Source organism: Plecotus auritus (assembly GCF_963455305.1).
Source record: "Plecotus auritus genome assembly, chromosome: 7".
Lineage (NCBI taxonomy): Eukaryota > Metazoa > Chordata > Mammalia > Chiroptera > Vespertilionidae > Plecotus > Plecotus auritus.
In genome coordinates, this window is record NC_137774.1 from 161,048,762 (window position 1) to 161,065,235 (window position 16,474).

At 43.7% G+C, this 16,474-nt stretch overlaps 1 protein-coding gene across 6 annotated transcripts in view; it reads left to right on the forward strand.

Moving 5' to 3' along the window:
- RETREG1 (reticulophagy regulator 1) overlaps nucleotides 1-16,474 on the forward strand; it is a 105,589-nt gene that overhangs the window by 57,773 nt on the left and 31,342 nt on the right. The window contains exons 1-2 of one of the 6 annotated variants that reach the window (XM_080682335.1): nucleotides 7,850-8,217; nucleotides 15,088-15,210. The exons of 1 other annotated variant lie outside the window; for it this stretch is intronic. In XM_080682335.1, coding sequence (XP_080538461.1) covers nucleotides 8,183-8,217; nucleotides 15,088-15,210 — 158 coding nt within the window. In that variant the 5' untranslated portion in view covers nucleotides 7,850-8,182. Of the gene's footprint in view, nucleotides 1-7,615; nucleotides 8,218-11,469; nucleotides 11,731-15,087; nucleotides 15,211-16,474 lie in introns of those variants that run through there. 4 more of the 6 variants (XM_080682336.1, XM_080682338.1, XM_080682337.1 and 1 more) reach the window with 4 other exon arrangements.

A 16,474-nucleotide genomic window follows, 5' to 3' on the forward strand; every position in this document is an offset into this window, starting at 1 on the left:
CCTGACAAGAGGTGGCCACGAATGGAGGCAGTGGCCCTCCTCTCCAGCCTGATGCAGGAAAGGCCTGTGACCATCTGAGTATACAGCTTCCTGCATGTAATTCAGAGGGTGCGATTTCCTACTCACGCTATTGCAGTCGCTGTCAAAAATCACTATTTGATAATTCAGTTATGTTGATATATATAAAATCTTACAACTTAGTTTAAAAATGCTGCTTTTCCTATTCTCTCTTCATGTCAGTTTTATTGAAACTGGGGCCACTTTTTGAGCCTAACACATTTTCCAGAACGAGTCATCTTCATTCCTAAGTTGTGTCAGAGAGCTTTATAAAAGTAGTCACTGGAAATTGTTTCAATCAATCCTTTTTTCCCCTAGTTTTATGGTTTTTTTTTTGTCCAGTTTTGTTAAGGTATAATTGACATAAAAAGTGTATAAGTTTCAGGTGTACAGTATAATGATTTTATATAAGTATATGTTGGGAAATGGTTACCCAACAAGTCTAGTTAACATCCATCCATCTCACAGAGTTAAAATTTCAGGGGGGAACATTTAAAAATGTACTGTCTTAGCAAGTTTCAAATATTATAGTACAGTATTGTTAACTATAGGCACCATGCTCTACATTACATTTCCAGAACTTATTTATCTTATAACTGGAAGTTTGTACCTTTTGACCACTCACCCAAGTCCTCACCTCCCAACCCCCAATCTGTTGCTTAATCTTCATCACATGACCACTTACTATATTACTATTTGAAGAAATTTTGAAATGCATATTTATAACAACACTTAGCCCCTTCAATTATGAGGTTACCCCCACAAATAATGAAATCGGTGATAAATGTCTTTGTCTTTAATTATATTATTATTGTTATTAACATTATTAATATATAATATTATAATAATATGCCACTTCAGCCAGGTAACCTCTTTGACATCTAAAAGCTTCCTAAACTAGCACTGATTGATGTCATTTCAGCCATTCTTCCTCCCCCAGTGCTTTTGTATTCTAAAGGAAGAAATTAAATGCGCAGCCCTGGTATATCTCAGATTTGGTTACATCACAAACTTGTGGCCACCTCCTCTGCCTGAGGGATAATTTTAAATAAAACAAAGCAAAGCATGTTTTTAGAGACAGGTAATAAATGGACAGTTATTACCCCATGGACTCAGTGAGGCACTGCTAGGTCCCCCTTTGGGATGGAATCCTGACCAGTACACCTAGGAACCCAAGGTCTGCTCTTCCTCCATCTCCCTGCTTTGCCTAAAGGGCTCCATGAATATTTGGGGGCCGTGGACACACAGGGCCAAGAAAGGCACCATCTCGTCCGCTGAAGCCTGTTTCTCAGGCTGAAGTCCTAGGAGGGGCCTTACTCTGCCTTTAAGGTTTGTGCATCTCTGTTCTTGTGAAGCCCTTAGAAAGAGCCATTTCTCATTGTTGGTGAGACTCCCTGTTTATCTCCTCATCTGAGAACAGTTGCACTTTCATGGCGAGAAGGGGACCCCATCATCCTAGAAGACATATGTAAGCACAGTGCCCCCCCCTTGTACGTCCATCCACAGATGGTGTGGAAAACACGTTGTTTCCTGGCCGAGGTCACAGCTCTGACACAGCGTGGCCCTTACTCTTCGCTTATATTTAGGACTGAGGTGACGTTTCCATTTTAAGCTGGATCAAGAGGAGTCTTAAATAGGTCATTGACCCCCACAGATTTTATTGTCTTATTAAAAAGTATAAAGTCCAGTTTGAGATAAAAACTTCACATTGATTGTAAATGAGCAGACTGAGAGCAGCGCCTGGCGGCGTGAATCCGCGGAGAGAACCCGTGATGAAGTGTGTGTCTGGCATTGCCGTGGTTTGATGCTAAAAGTGGGTACAGCTAAAGAAGCCAAGTCTCGTTTCCATTTTTAAACTGCGGACTTCCTCTAATACTCAAAATAGGAAAGAAACATGAAAGGCAAGGTGAATAGCACACATGGAAAGGAAATCTGAACTTGGTTTCAATCCTGGAAATTTTATCAGAGGGAGGGAAAAGATGGCAAGTTGCCAAGGCTTTCAGACGAACACACTGCTGGTAGCTCACGTGTGCACACAGCTCACCTCCGAGGACACGGCTCAGCATCTGGCGCCCCGCAGAGGAGGGAGCACATGCAGCGAGTGCCCTGTCTCGTGTGTGTCCTTAGAGATGGATGCACGTGTGTGGGTTCAGCCTTTCGTTCCCCTGTGTCGGGCCAGCTTTTTTCTGGGTTCAGACCTGGTGTCGCCTGGTGGCTGGTGCTGACGTAGGGTGGAAAGGAAGTCAGATAGTCTTAGAGGGGACTGGGTGCATTGTGGTTAACACCAAGCTCAGTGCATAGTTGGGCAAGTCTAGTGGAGCGGTGTCAACAGGGCCAAGAGGTGGCCTCTCCTGGTCTCTTAAGGGGTTAGAGGAGGAGTCATTGGTGAGGGCACGGTGGGCAGAAACGAGCTTGTGGCTGGAACAATTTGAGCAACAATATCAATAACATGAGCCCCTGATGTGATGTGATGTGATGAAAGGGATCCTTCAGCTTGGAGGTCTTCTTCCCCCAAACCCATAACCTCAGTCTACTTGTAAGAAACAAAACAAATTCAAACTGAGGGACATTGTGCAGAATACCTGATGTCTACAAAATACTCAAAAGTGTCAGGGTCATAAAACCAAGAAAAGACTGAGCAAATCTCAGACCAAGGTAGACTAAGGAGATATGATGTCTGATTGCATCTGGTGCCCTGCAGGGGGTCCTAGAAGAGAAAAAGGAACTTAGTGAAATACAAAATCCAGAGTTTAGTTCATATGAATGTACCAATGTTGGTTTTTAGTTTCCACAAACATACTGTGGAAGTGAGAGATGCTGACCCAAGGGAAGTTGGATGAGGGGTACATGGGAGTTCCCTATGCTTCCTCTGCAACTGTTCTAGAAAGTTAAAATGCTACCTAAGTAGCATTAAAAAAGTTCATTAAAATCAAGCAAGTTTGTTCTGCTTATAGGAGAGAGATGCTGGGGGAAACCCCTCATGATGAATGATTGTGGAGACAGGAAACTGGGGATTAACCCTGTCAGAGTCTCACTGGGCCCAGGTTCTTGTCTAAGGCTCTTCAGGGTTCAGGTTTGGGATTTCTTCCTTTTTGCTGTTCATTGAAGGGGTTTTACTCAGACCTGGTGGGAATGAAGTCACTTAAGAGACACCTTCAAGTTGTATCATTTGGAACCCTGAGGTGGCCTGTAGGAGATACACCATGTTTCTGAGAGGCCAGATTTATTATCAGACAGGCAGACAGAGAGTGGTTGAGGCAATAAGGAGACCTGGCCCAAGAAGTTGTTGGAGGGATCTGCCCTTCTACAAGAAGCACTTATGAGTTCTCTTAAGTCAAGGCCATCTTCTTTCCCCCTTACCAGGATCAGCTTTTCTTATAGCAAAGGCTTCTAAAAGGGCTGCTTCCTCTTCAAAAGTGCCTACAGGCTGTAGGATATTGGCCCGGGAGCACATTTCCTCAAACACCATTGCCAGGAGGAGAGGTTCTTTCAATGTCTGAAGAGATTTCTCATCCCCAGCCAAGGCTGGGTCAGCAGGTGGAGCTCAGCCAGCCAAGACCACAATGGGTCACATGGTGCAAAGGAAAAGGCATAGAAGGAGGCTTTCTGGCCACCCAACCCATCACCTCAAAACTAATCTGGAAATAATGATTCCCTGATGTAGGCCTAGTCAGGTGGAAAGTCTCCAATGCAGTTTGGCTTCTCCACAAAATACTGGGTAAAAGTTAGCCAAGAAGCATCCTATCAGGTGCTATGTAGGAATGAAAAGTAATTTTTAAAAAAATATATTTTGCCAAAACCGGTTTGGCTCAGTGGATAGAGCGTCGGCCTGCGGACTGAAGGGTCCTGGGTTCGATTCCGGTCAAGGGCATGTACCTTGGTTGCGGGCACATCCCCAGTGGGAGGTGTGCAGGAGGCAGCTGATCGATGTTTCTCTCTCGTCGATGTTTCTAACTCTCTATTCCTCTCCATTGCTCTCTGTAAGAAATCAATAAAATATATTTAAAAAATAAATAAATAAAAAATAAAAAATATATTTTATTGATTTTTTACAGAGAGGAAGGGAGAGGGATAGAGAGTTAAAAACATTGATGAGAGAGAAACATTAATCAGCCGCCTCCTGCACACCTCCCACTGGGGATGTGCCCGCAACCAAGGTACATGCCCTTGACCAGAATCGAACCCGGGACCCTTCAGTCCACAGGCTCTATCCACTGAGCCAAACAGGTTTCAGCTGAAAAGTAATTTTTAACATTTATCATACACAGTGTATGATAAGGAAGATCAACATATAACAAACGTATTACGTAATTCATAGTTAAACTGAAGGTTATCATTGCCCTCTATCTTGCATTGTATTTTTAAGCTGTTTTGAGCTGTGTGCCACTCTTGTTCAGTCACTCCAGAATTTTACGGTCCACGAAGACCTCTGTTTCTAGGATCCGTGATCTTAGAAATTTTCCATTTCCTTATGCTTGCTAAAAGCAGTGAGGTCTGCCAGACTTCTTTTTCTCCTCTGGCTGTTGGTTCTAAATTTCTTGGAACCGAAGACCTTTGCCCCTGAAATACTAGTACACATAGAGCCTTTGAAGAGAGCTCTACATTAGCAAGCAAAACTATTCAGGAACAGGTGTGTGCTGTGGAGGTAAGCTGGAACCAATGTTATCATTTGGCCCCCGAGGGAATTTGATTTCTACCAGTGTCTGTCCTTCTGCGGGAGTTTTATAGATTTTTTTGGACTGGGGAGGAGTTGGGGAAGGATGAGAAGAAGAGGAGATAAAAGAAAGAAACTGGCTTGATACAGAAACATATCAACTATGTTTTAAGGAGAGAAGGAATGAGTAAGTAGGTAGGAAGAAAACCAGTCTCAGGTGACTACAGCGCCTCAGAGAGGGGGATCACAAACGAGTTGGTAGGGACCGTGTTTAGTGCAATGAAATGGGTCTCAGTAAACACAGGATATAATAAAAAACAAGCCAGTGACATAGGGAGATGCCGCATGAGGTCTGAGCACCAGCCTCGTTTCATGTGGTCCTTCCTTAAGCAGTTGCTGAAGGGCCTCTTCCTCTCCATGTTTCCCGAGGCTACTCCTGTACTCACTTCACTGTCACTTCCTGCTCTGCCCCACCCTTCCTGCTGGGAACTCGCTGAATGAGTGGGTGGATGTGTTATTTGTGGAGTTTACATCCCCCCCCCCCCAACTTAGATTAAAAAAAATTTTTAAAGGATCAAATGACCCTGTGTGCACGTGGTGTCAATGATGCATTTGGTAATGACGGGTAATCACGACGTGCCACACCGCTGAGACGGTCCCCTCTCTCTTCTTTTTACTTGGTGGAGTCCTACTGAGACTTGTCCTACATTGGTGGCTTTCAAAGCAGTAAAAGCTTCCCCACCCCAAATGCTATGTTATACCAATAATCAAAAAGAGTTCCTCGGATATGTAATACTCTCAACAGCAGGTCACCTCACTTTGCTGAGCCCCAGTTTCAGTGTCTGTGGCCCTCAGGGTCTCTCCCTGTCCCTCTCCAGGATGCCCAGTGAACTTCAGGTCAGCAGTGATGAGGGAATCCTTGGCACCCCAACCCTCTCAGGGCTGAAGGCGGCATTGATGCCAGGAAGCCACACTGTCAGTCTGTCTGTGCTATCTGTGTTTTCCCTTCTTGTCTTTTGATTTCAGTAATTAACACACATATACCAAAGGGGAATTTATGGTTGAAGCAAGTAATTTATATTTTATATTAAATGTATTGGGGTGACAGAGGTTAATAAGATGATATAGGTTTCAAGTGTACATGATCTGTATATTGCATTGTGTTCCCACCACCCAAAGTCAAATCATCTTCTGTCACCGTATATTCGGCCCCCTTTACTCCTTACTCCCTTCTCCCCTTTTCCTCTGGTCACCACCATACTGTTGTGTGTGTCTATGAGATTTGGTTTGCTTGTTTTTCTTGTTGGAAGCAAGTGAGTAAAAAATGCATGAAGGAGTGCTTAAAGGAAATGTCTTAGTCACTATTTCATGGTAGTAATGGGCAGTTCATCTGTTACCGCACCGATCAGTTATCGGCCCTTTAAAATCGAGGGGCAGCTTTCAGGGACATATTCAGTCTGTAGTGACCAGCAGCCAAGTTCAGCAGCTGCTGGGCTCGGATAGTCAAGAAGTAGTAAAATAGACACTTAGGAGAACAAAAGGTAAAACTAATGGGAAAGAATGGTCAGAACTGAGAGTGAGGTCAGAGAATTAGCACTTTTGGTTAAGATTAAATAAAAGTACGGCAGTGTTCTCACTGATCATATTTTCAGTGCTTCACCTTTAAGTTCCTTAATCCTGACATTTCTAACAACACAGCCCATTGCTTCAGTGCCGAGAGGCTCCTGCACAGCCTGCTCTTCAGAGCTCTGCTGATGGCTGTTTTCTTTCAAGGTCAATGGTATTTGAGTTATGTGTGCAGGTATCTACACCAACGTAACCTTCAACTTTGAGGTCAACAACTGTAGATCTTGTATGAAATACTGAAGAAATGTCTTAAAGTGTGACATGCATGTATCACAAAATAGTTAACACTACCGAAGGAAAGCAGATGAAGGGATTTGTTTTGACTTTTCAGTTCGTTAATGCCCTAGAAGTCACTTTGACACATAAATGTGAAATACACATTAGCTATAGATGTATTGCTAGGATCAGCTATAACGTGACAATGGAGTACAGGCATTTAAAAAAAAAGAAAGGTAGATTGTTCCTTAATAATTAGATTTTGCTCACTGCCTTACTTAATGTTACCAATCAGGAAAACAAAGTAGTTCCAAGTTTTTATGCAAAAAGCGTTTAGGATATATTCCTAAAGGAATCTCAATAATATTTCTTTAGCCGTTTTGCCCCCTTTAAATGAGGCTGGAACTATACTTTCTGCTTTTAAATTGAAGTATTTCCTTTAATTGACATGTAACATTATATTAGTTTTGGGTGTATAGCATAATGAGTCAATATTTGCATATATTATGAAATGACCACCACAAATCTAGTTACCATCTGTCACCACACAATTACACATTTTTTTCTTGTGATGAGAACTTTTAAGATCTGCTCTCAGCAAATTTCAAATATACAATACAACATTAGTAACTATAGTCACCAGGCTGTCCATGACATCTGCATGACTTATTTTGTAAAGGGAAATTTGCACCTTTTGACCACGTTGGTACAAACTTTTCTCTTAGCCTTTTGGTAAAAGAAATGAAGTGATTTTTGTCCTGGTCTGAGAAGTGGCAGCAAATGAGGGTACCTAGTGATTGATGCCTCCAAGGTAGTGATGAGCCGAGCTGTGTGCCCATGTCAGGCTGCTCCCTGATGACAGAGGGCAGTCCTGCGGGAGAGACCATGTTGCCCAGAGGAGCACAGGGGCTCCTATTTGTGTGCAAACTTATTCTGAGTCGAGAAGTCTAAATGACCTAAGGAAAGATTTTCATGCAACACACTATCCCTCAAAATATAGTTTATGGGCATTTTTTTTTTCCCTAAGTAAGAGCTCTTTTGCTGAGTGGCCAAAGTGTTCTCAGAACAAACAAAGCTCTCAGCTCTGGGAGGTTCGGCCCATTTTGCTCTCCACCCTCCAGCTTCCTCCTGGGGGTTGGAGACCTGATAGCCCGGCTGAAGTTCCAAGCTCCCTGTGGCCACGCTGCCCTTCGGTGGGGTGCCTGGTCATGCCGGGGGAAAAAAAAAGAAAAAGAAAGGGTAGGCAGGCTTAGGTGAAGTCATCCCATCAAAGGTTAATAGTTGGGTGGTGACACCGTCTCACACGACTGGACAGAAAATGCGGGGCAGCTGGGCCGAGCTTGCTCCCAGCTGCCTGTCACGGTGCTGGGAGTAAGAGGTGACCTATTTATTTTTAGAAGGGGACAATCATCATAACTCAGCTCTTAGCTTCATTCAAGGCAGGCAGGCGCGTTGGAAGTTTGTAAACACCTACTTTCTGAGTAAGGGAGGAGTGCCTTTTTTTCCAAAAAGGAAAGAACTTGACTACTGGGATTTTCCCTCCTGTGGTCGCGGTAGAGTGGAGAAGAAACGTTGGGCACGGACGTGCTGCAGCCTTCTCCCCTGTCTTAGCATTTTTAAAGGGCCGACATGCCTGAAGGTGAGGACCTGGGACCAGACAAAAGGTAATTACATTATATATTTACTTCTTCTTGAGTCTATTTCATTTGCTAGTTCTCTTTAAAAAAATAGTATGACTACTTTTAAATGAAAATTAAAAAAAAATTGGAATGTAATCCCTTAACTCCAGGAAACTGAATTTTCTTTGGCATGAAAGAGACATAAAATTAACTTAATATACCCTTAGAAACATATGTAAATAAGTGTTTTTCTTCAATGAGGAAGTGATGGTGTGAAAATTTAAAAAGTATTTCTTCCTACAATGTGAAGTCTATTTGAATGTTTTGATGTTTGATTTTTAACTTTAGATAATAGTTCCTGGAAATCTAAGCTAGTGAACATTTTGTAAAATATTTGCATTTTAAAGACTTGTTGAATATTTTATAAAGGTTAAGTATTAGACCAATATACCAGTTGTGATAATACAACACTTTTTTTAAAAAACCACAGTTCTTATCTTTCAAAATGTAGTCAGTTGAAGCCCATATGCAGAACATTAATTGTATCAATGTTTTTATTAATATCTAGCTCTAAGAAGAGGGGAGAGAGATGGTAAAGAAAACAGGCAGTTATTCCTACATCACATGTGACCATATCGAAGGTCTCATTTCTAGCCCCATTGCTCTATTGACAACATTTGTATGAATCAGTTTCATTGGAATTCTAATTAGGGTCATGGAAATTCAGATATGAAGAAATAGAAAGAAAACGAAACAGAAACAAACTCACAGATACAGAGAACAAACTGATGGTAGCCAAATGGGAGGGGGTTGAGGGGCTGGATGAAAAAGGTGAAGGGCTTAAGAAGTGCAAATTGGCAGTTACAAAATAGTCACAAGATGTAAAGTACAGTCCTAGGGAATATAGTCAGTCAATAGTATTGTGGTGACTAGGTATGGTGCCAGGTGGGTGCTGGACCTGTCGGGATGACTACTTTATAAGTTACATAAATGTCTAACCATTATGCTGTGTACCTGAAACTAATATAATATGGAATTGCAATGGAAAAATAAATAAATTTAAAGCTGTTTAAAAAGGAAAAGGGGTTGTTGACAATTTTATTGTCAAAGAAGGTTGAAACGGGTAGCTCTGTATGAACAGGGGTGCCAGTATTTTTGTTGTTATTTTCTTTAAGCCCTTTTCAGCCATGGTGTTATGAAGTAGTATTTGTATGTGTGTTGTATGTGCTGATTATAATGAGTTGTCATTGTGTCCTTAAAAGCTACTTTTCTCTTTAGATTTCTAGTTTTTATTTTCATCCAGATTTCTTCCCAGGACAACAAATGGGGACATTAAGTTGATATTTAATTGGATAATAAAACAACTTTCTATGTAAAATGAGGCATTAAGTCAAGTCCTTGAGGATAGCATTTATAAAAGTGCCTATATTTAGGACAGGGACTAGCTAACTAGTTTAGAAAACATTTTCAGAGAAATATAAATGTCAATCTTGGTTTTGAGATGATGGGCTTGATCTACCTGTATTGTGTGTATCACCTCCCTCCCCCCAACAACCTCCCCATGATATTCAACATTTCTGAAGGCAGCACTTTCTCCTTTTCTCTCAGCATCTTGGCATTCCAACCAGCTCTCTGCATAGAAATTTGCACAGAATAGGCATTTTGAATAAATACCTGTTGAATGGGATTTTTCATAGACCACTACAACAAATATCTAGGGTGCCTGATTATTTTAGACATTGAAGGGAGAGATTTGGCAGAAATGTAATAAGGGTTGCCTTAATGAAATGGAACAGCATCACAATCCTATATAATAAAAGAGTAATATGCAAATTGACCATCACTTCAACACAAAAAATGGCTGCCCCCATGTGGTCAAAGATGGCCGCCCCCATGTGGACACAAAATGGCTGCCACAAGATGGCCAGCAGGGGAGGGCAGTTGTGGGCAATCAGGCCAGCAGGGGAGGGCAGTTGGGAGTGACCAGGCCTGCAAGGGAGGGCATTTGGGGGCGATCAGGCCTGCAGGGGAGGGCAGTTAGGGATAACCAGGCCGGCAGAGGAGGGAAGTTAGCGGTGACTGGGCCCTCAGGGGAGGACAGTTAGGGGTGACCAGGCCTGCAGGGGAGGGCAGTTGGGGGGGACAGGGCCTGCAGGGGAGGGCAGTTAGGGGTGACCAGGCCTGCAGAGGAGGGCAGTTAGGGACAATCAGGCTGGCAGGGGATTAGTTAGGTGTCAATCAGGCTGGCAGGGGAATGGTTAGGGGTGATCAGGCTGGCTGGCAGAAGTGGTTAGGGGCAGGCAGGCAGGTGAGCAGTTGGGAGCCAGCAGTCCTGGATTGTGAGAGGGGTCCCAGATTGGAGAGGGTGAAGGCTGGGCTGAGACAGACACACACACACACACACACACACACACACACACACACACACACACACACCTGTGCATGAATTTCGTGCACCGGGCCTCTAGTTAAATAAATAATTAATTGTGGATAATTACAGATATTTTGAACTAATAGTTTGTGATGTTTAACAACAAACATAGATTGTTTTAGAATTTGTTTTACTGGTTACAAAGGATACACAGACAAGAGGGAGAAAAATCTAATAATTATTATTATTACCAAGGACTGATAATATATTTGCTGAAAATGGGAAACTCCCTCTCACTCCTTTGAAGTAATATACCCCCACTTCCCACTGTTTTATTTTGATGAGCTAACTTCCTGCTCTGAACAGTTTATGGTTTTCTATACAATAAGCTTTGCTTTGTATGTTTTCCCCTATCTATGCAAAAAGTTAGAAAGGGTACCCTGGACAGGGTGAACGTTGAGAGCCAGGCTAGAAATAAAATGTTACTCTTGAGAAGGAATTTTACTCTTGCTAAATTTGAGATCAAGTGCCACTGGAAGACTCCTTGGATGCCACGGGTAAAAGAGAAATAACTATAAGTGGCGGGTTGCTGACCACACTTGCTATTAGGGCCTGAGAGCTGCAGGCCACGGTGGAGTCTCACACGCAGCTTCTTCATATTACCTCGGTCCCGTTTTGGACTTTGGTGACCTGAATTGCTCTGGAACTGTCAGGGAGCTAACTCTGAATGTAGTGCTTTCAATAAGTGGAAACCAAATGATAAGAAACTTCATTTGTGTGCCGGGGGCACCCTGTGCCTGCCGCTCTGTGCACTCACGGCCAGCCTTTCCCACTCACCAAGTGTGTCTGAGAGCATGCCTGCTGGGACCGCCTCCTCCTTGTTAGCTTGTCCCCAGTGATAAACACTCTGGGTTATAACCTCCAAAGGCTCTGTCCCAGTTTCAAGGTCAGGGGATGCAGGGAGAGGGTGTGAAAGAATGCCATTCTGTAGCAGACTAAGGAAGGCAGAAACCCAAGCAGGAAGCTGAAGAAGAAGGAAAAAAGTGGGGGCAGCACCTGGGGATGCCCCCAGGATCAAGAAATACAAGGAAAATTAGACCCTGGACAGAGGCCTGGCTCTACGTGGTCCCTTGTTCCGTTAGATTTGGAGCTTCACCGTGAAGGCAGTGGTGCACACCCTCAATGTGGTTAGTACCTGGATGTGGTTGGTTAGTACTTGGATGTGGTTGGTTAGTGCCTGGATGTGGTTAGTACCTGGATGTGGTTGGTACTTGGGTATGGTTAGTACCTGGGTGTGGTTAGTACCTGGGTGTGGTTAGTACCAGGATGTGGTTAGTAACTGGGTGGAGGGATGTGGACAGGTGAAACATTCCCTATTCCAGCTGCCAGCAAGGGGGATGGACCCCAGCTACCATGACTGAGTTCTGAACATGTCTTATAGAATGTGTCTTATATGACTTACAGAAATCATCATGTGCACACACTAGCTCTGTATGTGTTTATCAACTGTGGGATCTAAGCCAGTGGCTATGCCAGGTGGTAGGGTGCAGGGTTTGGCCCCGGCTCTCATGGAGCATACAGTCTGAATGGGGGAGACAGACACTTAACGCGTTGAAAAAGAAGGGCTAAGATCTTTTCAAAGGGTACTGTGGGAGACTCCCTGGCGTGTGTGTGTGGTATGAAAGAGTAGTTCAGAGGCCTCTCTGAGGAGGTGCCCTGGGTGCTGGGATGTGAGGAGCCGGCCATGAGAGGGTGTGAGGAGGGGGTACCCTGGAAGAGGCCCCGGCGGCGTAAGCTCAGACCCTGAGAGGGGGATAAATTGCTGCCTGTAGGAACAGAAAGGCAGGCGTGGAGAGCAATGAGCAGGAAAAGGCCTGGCCGGGCCCACGGCATCCCATAGGCCAGAGTGGGAGGGTAGATGCTAGTCAAGATGGTGAGACGTCATTAGAGGGTTTGAAGGAAGGGGTTGGGTGGGGCCACCTAAATCCTTCAGAGACATTATGAGGTAACATGCTTTTGTGAGTCAGACCGAGAACTTGAGCACCATTGATCACCTCTCATGGAAATGTGGAATCTGAAGTGTAAAAGTGCTAAGTTTGGGAACATAACTCAGTCCACAGTTGGAAATTAGGTGGATGTGCATTTCAGAAATCAGTACAAATTACGCATCAAGAAAACCTAAGCAGTGAGGCTGATACAGTGGAAGTTCAAAGACAGCACTGTTTATTTCAGAGTAGTGTGGGGTCACCCATTGGGTGACAGATAACTGGGTCCCCTGTATGGCCTTTAATTGGTGCTTGGAATCATGACAGAAAGAGAACCATTTTATACAGCAAGTCTGACCATTGGGTGATCTGGGGGGTGGGCTCTGAGTGTGTGACAGGCTCCGCTGTCATTCTTTTCGGACAGGTTTCTCAGATCCACGGTGAGGGAGGGCGATTTGGAGCCTTCTAACTACAGAACAGGGAAAGCACTGCTGGGTGCCCCTGGGAAGATCACAGAGAGCAGCTGGTCTTTCGATTTTTAAAAAATATATATTTTACTGATATTTTACAGAGAGGAAGGGAGAGGGATAGAGAGTTAGAAACATCAATGAGAGAGAAACATCGATCAGCTGCCTCCTGCACATCCCTGATGTGCCCACAACCAAGGTACATGCCCTTGACGGGAATCGAACCCGGGACATTCAGTCCGCAGGCCGACGCTCTATCCACTGAGCCAAACCAGTTAGGGCTGGTCTTTAGATTGTTCAAAGTACCTGTTATGTTCTACGCTAATCTCATATTTAACCAATAAGTGGAATGTCATCGAAAGGACAATATGCAGTTTTAGCGATTAAGAAGCAAAATATTGGCTGTCACTGTAGGAATCTCTAAAGCATGATTATTTGACTTGTCACATAACATAGTAAAAACATAAAACCTTTATTGGAAAAGGCCACTGGACTTCTAAAGCTGTAATTCCACAGTGGCAGTCTTGTTTGCTCACAGATCTTTCTGCTCTTGGAGTGGCGAGCTTCCATCTGGGCTCTGGATATTCCAAGGGCCATTTTATTTAAGAAAACCAAAGCCCTTTGAAGGCGCATGGCCTCGTTAGTATTTGAAAATGGCATTAGCAGTTGCATTGAATTTTATTCTTGGAGGATTTAAAAGAAATTGATTTAAATATAGTTTTTAATCCAGATGTTTTAATAATTCAGGTTGGCCTGATGAGAGGCTTAATTTTACATTGTTGATAAAGCTTATCCTTTGATGATACTATTTCTTTAAAAATATGAGATGAGGCTAAGAGAACCCTCACCAAGAAACCCGACCAGCACGTCCTACCTCAAGCTTTAGGTGAGATGGGTTTCCATAAGCAAGCTTACTTCAGCTTTTGTATGTCTGAAAAAGTCCTTATGCTGCTGTTGGCTTTGAAGAAGGCACAGAGAGATGAAGTTCACACAGCCATGGAGTGAAGGGCTTGCTCTTCGAAGGCAGGTGGCTGACTCCTGAGCCTGAGCAGTTAGACACATACATAGTCATATGGTGGTGATGCACGGGGTGGGTCTGAGGCTCAGACAGGTCAGAATGGTTGGCACAAAGGAGAAAGGAGAGAGTGGCTGGCGATGAGTGGAGAGGAATAGAGGAGCCCGTGGTTGGGCCTTTTTGGTAATGGTGTGCTGGTCTCTGGGGGAGGGGAAGCCCTTATCTTAGCTTTCGTTGATTCCTTTTCAAGACACCCCCAGGAGGTCGCTGAAAGTGGAGCTGGGATAGATGCACAGAACTGGTTCTGGAAAGCCTGTGGGGTCAGCTCCAGCTCACCAAGGACTGTGCCTCCAGCTCACAAAGACTGTACTTTGATACGAGCTAGCGTTTCCTTCTAGCATTGCTGCGTCTTCATGGACACGTCCTGAAGGCATACGAGCCATTCATGAAAGGCTTGTTGAAGGAACGAATGCCTTATTTTTCTTCCACCCTCCAGCACAGTCTTGGAAAATGTCTCTCAAGCATAGGAACTGTTTACCACTTTGGAAATCCTCTTTTGACCCAGCTGGGCTAATATTTGAAATTGATTAAGAACCCTAATCTGTCCTTGCTGCCGGAGGTTGTTTGTGTCCGATATCTTAATCTCCAGCTAATAAGCAGCATGCTTCCCAAACCCCTGTGGCTCCCCAAGCCCCCCTGTTCAAGCTGATTTCTAGTTTATAAAACAGGTGACTGATTTTTGTCATCCCTAAAATGTGATGGAGGTCTCTTTAGTTTCCAACACCAAAGGAGGCCTACAGCTGCTGTGCGTTGGGCCATGGGAAGAGCTGTCCCGGCCTGTCCCAGGGCTGCCAACAGAAGCTGTCCCTCAGAGGAAAAGTCCATTGTGTGGGCTTTCCTTACTCCCAGCCTTTTGTCCCTTCATGGGCAACTCAGTGTCTAGAATGAGCTGTGGGCAAACTACAGCCCGCGGGCTGGATCTGGCTGTTCTATCCAGTTCTCTTGCTCTCCCCTCCGCTCCTTTACTTTGAATTTATATTAGTTCACACAAACACTCCATCCATGCTTTTGTTCCAGCCCTCCGGTCCAGTTTAAGAACCCATTGTGGCCCTCGAGTCAAAAAGTTTGCCCACCCCCTGGCTCGAGATCCATCCGGTTGTCTTGCTTCTTCTCACTGTGTAAATCTGGGTCTCACAGAAGGTATGTGAGCTCAAGGGCTTGCCCGAGGGGCAAATCTCAAACACAATGTTGTTTTTCCACTGGAGAAATAAAATAGTACCTATAGGGAAAAATGAATATAAAGAAGAAAGGATTGCCCTGGCCCGTGTGGCTCAGTTGATTGAGTGTAGTCTGATGCACCGAAAGGTCTCCAGTTCATTCCTGGTCAGGGCACAATTCCCAGGTTGCACGTGCAATTCCAAATCAGAGTGCATATGGGAGGCAACCAATCTATGTTTCTCTCTCACATCAATTTTTTTCTCTCTCCATCTCCCTTCCTCTCTCTCTCTCAAAAAAAAATAAATTTTTTAAAAATAAGAAAGGATCAACTGGTATCTTACTGCCCTAAAATAATACTTATTTTCAAGCATTTCCTTGGACAGATGTTTTTTGGCAAAGTTATAATAATTATATATAATATATATATAGTTTTTTAAATCCTCACCTGAGGATATGTCTATTGATTTTTAGAGAGAAATATATATATATATATATATATATATATATAGAGAGAGAGAGAGAGAGAGAGAGAGAGAGAGAGAGAGAGAGAGAGAGAAACATCAATGCTAGAGAGAAACATTGATCAGTTGCCTCCTATATACACACCCAACTGGGGATTGAACCTGCAACCTTTTTTTTTTTTTTTTTGGTGTACAGGACATTGCATCTACCAGCTGAGCCACCTGGCCAGGGCTGATATATACCATTTTGTATGCTGCTTTATTTTTCTCGGGAGCATTTCCCAATGGCCTCTAACATTTGGAAGCATTTTTTAATGTCTGCAAAATATTCTACCCTTTGGGTTTTTCCGTATATAGTATTACTAGATTATTGAAAATGGTTTTGCCATATTGCCCAGCTGGCGTGGCTCAATGGTTGAGCATCGACCTATGAACCAGGAGGTCATGGTTTGATTCCCAGTTCAGAGCACATGCCTGGGTTGCGGGCTCGATCCTCAGTGTAGGGCGTGCAAGAGGCAGCCAATCAGTGATTCTCTCTGATTAATTCAGTTTTATCTCTCTCTCCCTCTCCCTTCCTTTCTGAAATCTGTCTACCTATCTATATGAAAATATATTTATGGTAAAACTTTCTATCTGGCTTCCTCTTCTAAAAAAATTGCTGACCATATATGGTGACAGGGGAAGATTTGACTTTGGGTGCTGGGCATACAGTGCAATATACAGATCTTAAAACATAGAAACCCACACCTGAAACCTATATGATCATGTTGATCAATGTCACCCCA